Source organism: Eublepharis macularius, chromosome 4, assembly GCF_028583425.1.
Source record: "Eublepharis macularius isolate TG4126 chromosome 4, MPM_Emac_v1.0, whole genome shotgun sequence".
In the NCBI taxonomy this organism is placed as follows: domain Eukaryota; kingdom Metazoa; phylum Chordata; class Lepidosauria; order Squamata; family Eublepharidae; genus Eublepharis; species Eublepharis macularius.
This window is the reverse complement of record NC_072793.1, coordinates 175,343,267-175,349,382: the sequence shown is the minus strand read 5'-3', so window position 1 is coordinate 175,349,382 and position 6,116 is coordinate 175,343,267. Positions and strand designations below refer to the sequence as shown.

The window sequence follows — 6,116 nt, the reverse complement described above, 5'->3', positions numbered from 1 at the left end:
AGGTAATTTGGGCTGTTCCACCACACATAGCTTTTCATGATCCACACAGTCAAAAGCTTTGCTGTAATCTATAAAACAGGCTGATTTTGTTCTGAAATTCCCTGGTACATTCCATTAGTCGTTATAAACTTGCAATGTGATCTCTGGTTCCTCTTCCTTTTCTGAATCCAGCTTGAACATCTGGCATTTCTCATTCTATATATAGTAAGAGTCTTCGTTGTGGAATTTTGAGCATCACTTTGATTGTGTGGGAAATTAATACGATGTTCTGGTAGTGGCTGCACTCTCTCATCTTCTTTTTTGGGAAACAGAATGTAAATTGAGCTTTTCCAGGCTGTGGACCATCATTCTGTTTTCTTTATTAGTTGACAGATTCTTGTTAAGATTTTAATGGATTCAGTTTCTGTAACAGGGAACTAGCAGGTACAATATAGCCACAAGTCCCCAGGGTGAATTCGTATAATTTCTAATATGTAGTGTGGCTCTGAGAGCTATGCTTACCAAGTACCCATGTTCAGGAGAACCCCTGGAACCATGCTTGCATTTCCACCACTGCTAATGTTCGGGGGCGTGCGGGGGGTGGGCGTCTGACTTGGAAGTGATATAACTTTGAGGTTACACGCTATGAATCCCTCAATGGTGTTTACCATAAAGATAAGGGAGGGGTTCTAGAGTTTCTCCCAGAAATGATGTCAGAGGTGTCAGATGTGAACCTCCCCAGCCCCACCACATAAATTCCGTGCTGGTTGTGGTGGGCACCAGTCAGCCCTAAAGGAGGTTGCATTTTTAGATCCTGTCTAAAACCATGTAAGAGAAGGAAACTGACATGAGGATTTATGTCACTCTAAATGGGCAAAACTTTCAGAAGATGTGGCACAGGTCAAGAGCCATACAAGAATCTAAATGTCCACTCTGGCCATCTTTGGTTGCAGATAGATAGATAGATAGATAGATAGATAGATAGATAGATAGATAGATAGATAGATAGATAGATAGATAGATAGATAGATAGATAGATAGACAGAAATATTAGAGCTCCTATTGACCTGGGTTGAGCTATTTACTCTTGGCTTCTATTTTTTAAATATCTGACTTTTCTTTTCCATTCCAGCTCAATACTTTTCTAAGGAAGGTCCCTCTTTACAATACTTCCATGGGTGAAACATACTGGGATGAGAACGAGGGTGTTGCAGTGGATTTTGATATCTTGAAATGGATGGGATTCCCCAATGAGTCTGTTGTTGGAGTGAAAGTGGGGTGTGTAGAGAGACGGGCATCCCCAGACCTGAAGTTTACCATTGAAAACGATGCCATTCTGTTCCCCAAGATATCAACCCAGGTTGGGAAATATACTGGTTTTCTTTTATTCCATATATCATTTGTCAAGATCTAATAATCTATTGGTTACTGTATGTGAAAAGAGGATTAAATGGATACATTATTTTATATACCATCTTTCTTTGTAAGTAGGATTCATTCCAATGCCTGATTCTTAATTAATTAATTGAGAAACTCATAAACCAAGGGATATAAATAGTATAATAAAATATAGTAGACTTGCATATTTTAACTTTAAACGATTATTTAGGACATACAGTAGCTTTGAGAGATTAGTTTTAGCTTTTTGTGTAAATCTGCAAACGTGCCTCAGCCATGAGAACAATTATGTATGTAAAAGTAAAGGTAGTCCCCTGTGCAAGCACCAAGTCAATACTGACCCATGGCGGGATGTCGCATCACGATGTTTTCTTAGTAGACTTTTTTTTTGTTATGAGGTGGTTTGCCATTGCCTTCCCCAGTCATCTACACTTTACCTCCCAGGAAACTGGGTACTTATTTTACCAACCTCGGAAGGTTGGAATGCTGAGTCAAGCTTGAGCCGGCTACCTGAACCCAGCTTCTGCTGGGATCGAACTCAGGTCGTGAGCAGAACTTGGACTGTAGTACTGTAGCTTACCACTCTGCACTATGGGGCTCCTAATTATGTATGTATCAGTGGCCTTTTTGCCCAGAATAAATCCTAGAACAAGTGGAACAGAGTTTGCTAAAATTAACCTTTGAATGTTCAGAGGTTTCTCACCTCACACCTTTAGAGAGAACAAATTCAATGGCTTTGGGAATTTATGTGAGGCTCATGTAAATGTGTCTATATAGGAAACCCACACTCTCAAATCTTCAAATTTCTTGCAACAATAGGGAAAATGTAGAGATGATTCCAAGTAAAATAGTGGTTTTAGGGCCAAGATGAAGCCATTGGTATCTCAACTTGAAAGCTGAGTTTCCTCGTGAGGGCCCTGCTCTCTTGACCAGACAAAGGCTGAAGTCTAGCTTCTTGTCTTCATAGCAGCTATGGCCAATCAAAACTAAAATCTTCATGCTTTATTCCAGTTACGAAAGTGCTGTTGCACACAGCACACAATCCTGCATCTATGGCACCTGAAAATAGGTGTGTGGCCAATGTAGATACATTACTTAGTAGAGTTCATGGTTAATGCTGAGATGCCCTGAAAAAACGCAGGAACAGTCCTTAGAAAAACCTGCTCAGATCCCAAAAGCTAGTATTTCTCAATGTATCAAAACTCATAACCAAACCTTCCATTTCCTCTCTTCTCATCTTCTACTTAGTAAAGGTCTGTGTGGTCTTCATTCTCCATTTCCCCTGTATTCCCCCCACCCTTTCATGTCTATATCATTTAGACAGCTTTGAATCTTAACTCTACTGAGAAGCCCTTCCTGTCTGGGCCATTTCATCTGGAATCAGCAGCAGGGAAATTCAGGGATGCTCTGATATCATAAGGGCAGGAAGCAGTTGAGAATTATCACTCAAAGTGTGTTTGTTTATATTAATACCTGTACTGTATTTTCATAGTGCTGGCCATGGAATTGCAACCAGGGGTGTGCATAATGGGAAAAATGAGCCAAAATTACACACAGAAATCACTGGCTCAGTTCGTTAAAGCAGCTTCTGGAATGCTCAAACAAATCTGGGAAACCAGCCAAAAAGTTTGTGTGTTTCATTTTGGTTTGTACTTCAGTAGCAGGAACAGGCACTGGGCAGCAGCTTGTTTCCTATTGACAGGGGTAAAAAAGCACCCAAGATGACAAAATTGTCAGTTTTCTGGGGGTGTTGTATACTGTGTTGCATTTCAATTACTAAAATACCCATCTGATGTTTCTGCACTGTTGTTTGTCTTTCTGGTTAGCCTGTGCCCCATTCCAGGTGTTCTGAGAGCTGCCAGCCTGGATATGTCAAGAAGGCTCAGGAAGGGAAGCCATTTTGCTGCTATGACTGTGATCCATGCCCAGAAGGGACAATCTCCACACGGGAAGGTGGGTGATGCCAAAGAAATTTCCTTTGAGTGGGGGGAACTAAGAGGCAAGCTGTGAGCATTTTTTTCCACCCACCGCTATTCTGTCTGGCATTATAATTCTGTTGTTCCTTCTAGTTTGTTTGAGTGTTTGTACAAGGCAGGAGGTTCAACACTTGGCCATCTCACCTTAAAAAATAATTCTAATAAAAGTATCTACTATATGTATTTAAAATTTTCTTCCTGTTAGAGTAGCCAAAACTTTGATTAATTGGCCAATGATGAGGGGTAGTCCAGCAGCGTCGTATCTTGTTTCTTTATTTGGTTAGAGCATTTCTAATTTACTTCTTCCCAGTTTCTTAAACTCAGTACTGTCCTGCAAAGGTCAAATGTGAAGCAATATCTGTTAGGAGTATGGTACTGTGCACCTTGATGTGGATAGCTCAGGCAAGATGAATGTTGTCAGATCTGGGAAGCTAAGCAGGGTTGACCTTGGTTAGTAGTTGGATGGGGGACATCCAAAGAAGACTAGGGTTGCAGGGCAGGCAATGGCACACCACCTCTGATAGTTTCTTCCCATGAAAACCCCACCTGGGGTTGCAATAAGTCAGCTATGATTTTCACAGCATTCTCCACCACCACATGGTATCATGTGCAAAAGTATCTTTTATTGAATATTTTAGAACTCATATTATTGTTTTATGTTAGACAGACATTCCTAATACTGAAGTCACACCTGTTCTTTCCAGATGCAGAGCTTTGTGACAAATGTCCAGAAGACCAGCACCCGAACAAGGACAGAACTCAGTGTGTCCCAAAGGCCATAACCTTCCTCACCTATGAAGAACCTTTGGGGATAAGTCTAGCTGTCTTTCCTCTGTTCTTGTCCCTAATCACTGGTTTGGTTTTAGGACTTTTCATTAAATTTCTAAACACTCCTGTAGTCAAAGCCAACAACCGGGATCTCACTTATATTCTCCTCGTCTCCCTCCTTCTTTCTTTTCTGTGCTCATTTTTATTCATTGGCCAGCCAAGCAAGGTGACCTGCCTTCTCCGACAAACTGCCTTCAGCATCATCTTCTCGGTTGCCGTCTCTTCTGTGTTGGCCAAAACCATCACTGTGGTGGTGGCTTTTATGGCCACCAAGCCAGGCAACAGGATGAGGAAATGGCTGGGGAAGAGTCTGGCCAACTCCATTGTCATTTCTTGTTCTGTTTTCCAAGTTATCCTCTGTGCCCTCTGGCTGGGTACCTCTCCCCCATTCCCAGAGTCTGACATGCACTCCCTGCCTGCACATATTGTCCTACAATGCAACGAAGGGTCTGTTGCCATGTTTTATGGTGCCCTGGGCTACATGGGCTTCCTGGCTGCCATCTCCTTCATTGTGGCTTTTCTAGCAAGGAAGCTGCCAGGGGCCTTTAATGAAGCCAAGCTGATCACCTTCAGCATGCTGGTGTTTTGCAGTGTTTGGGTGTCCTTTGTGCCCACTTACCTGAGCACGAAGGGGAAATACGTGGTGGCCGTGCAGGTCTTCTCCATCTTGGCCTCCAGTGCTGGCCTGCTGGGCTGCATCTTCCTTCCCAAGTGCTACATTATCATCATGAGGCCTGATCTCAATACGAAGGAGCATCTAATGTCAAAAATAAACCAATTAAATTGAATTAAAATGTCCTAGGGGTTTCCTGGTTATATCCTCATGTATCTGTAGGAAGAATGCCTAACAGCTGGGCTAAAGCAATAATTATCCCAATGTGTTACACGGACAAGAAATTTTTTTTTTTGTTCTCTAGCATTTAATTTGCTTTCTGTAATAGGAAAGGTGTATGTCAGCTAGTTAGGAACATGTTTCTAGTTTTCATCAGACTTATTTCATTCCTTATGTAGAGATTTGGAAATGTATGCTGTCGGTTGGAGCAAAGCAACTACTTAATTTGCATGCTTGAAGGAATGTATATAGCTACTTTTTTTGACTGCAACATTGGTGGTTTGTAGAGCATGAGGGCTGTTTCTTTTGAACTGAAGAGTGGGAGAAGCCTTTTGGAAACGCTTGTGCTTGTTCCAAGCCACTGATTTGTTGTTGTTCAGTTGAAAAAGCTGCAGACAGAAGCAACGACAAGGGCAGGTTCTATTGGACTCTTCATGAGGACTTTGCTGCTGAACTCATTTCTTTCTGGTGCAGGGCTTCTTTACTAGACTCACTTCCTGGACAGGAGGTTGATCCCCAGACTGACTTTTTGTATGACAGCTAATTGTGTCTGGTGTGGTCCCTCCTCGTCTGCTGGCTGAATTCATTCCCAGGGAAGAAATTGGCCCTGGAACTCAGGAACTGCAGTGTACTTCAGATTCTGCAAGGAGACCTGCACTTTTAGGTGACTGTATGGAAGGTCCTGGTTTTTGAGAGGCGTTTCATAGTCAGACTTTGGGTCTTTGGGAGGGGGTGTTCCAAAACCAGCATTACATGTTCTGTTTATCCCTGTCATAACTGGGGTTACCAGTTCTCCTTACCCTCCCCGGGTGGAGGGGGACACCAGGCATATACCTTTTTGATGTCCTCACATGTGCGCTCCCACCATGGTGCAATGATAATCACTTCTGGGAAATGATATCATCATGCTGCATCTGGGAGTGCGCTCACACTTTACAGTGGGTCTATTTGGGTCACAAAGAGGCCTAGTTTGGTCCCTTTGGGGCCCCAATCAACCCAGTGCAAAATGCATGAAGTGGCATCATCATGCGGGGCCCGGACACATGCCCTGGAGGTCTGTTCCCCTGACACCCCCCACCAGCTGTACTTATACCAAGTTGTAT

The 6,116-nt window shown here is 42.7% G+C and overlaps 1 protein-coding gene across 1 annotated transcript; it reads left to right on the top strand.

The window, feature by feature from the left end:
• The first annotated feature begins 1,153 nt into the window (after positions 1–1,153).
• Positions 1,154–4,968, top strand: LOC129327896 (vomeronasal type-2 receptor 26-like). Its single transcript, XM_054976644.1, has 3 exons — positions 1,154–1,339; positions 3,204–3,330; positions 4,058–4,968. Exons 1-3 carry the CDS (start codon positions 1,154–1,156, stop codon positions 4,966–4,968), a joined length of 1,224 nt encoding a protein of 407 aa, XP_054832619.1.
• Positions 4,969–6,116: the final 1,148 nt, after the last annotated feature.

Coding starts and splice junctions, on each gene's coding strand:
- LOC129327896 (XM_054976644.1), top strand. CDS start 1,154: ATGGGTGAAACATACTGGGATGAGAACGAGGGTGTTGCAGTGGATTTT. Junction 1,340..3,203: donor TCCCCAAGATATCAACCCAG/GTTGGGAAATAT, acceptor CTTTCTGGTTAG/CCTGTGCCCCATTCCAGGTG. Junction 3,331..4,057: donor GACAATCTCCACACGGGAAG/GTGGGTGATGCC, acceptor TGTTCTTTCCAG/ATGCAGAGCTTTGTGACAAA.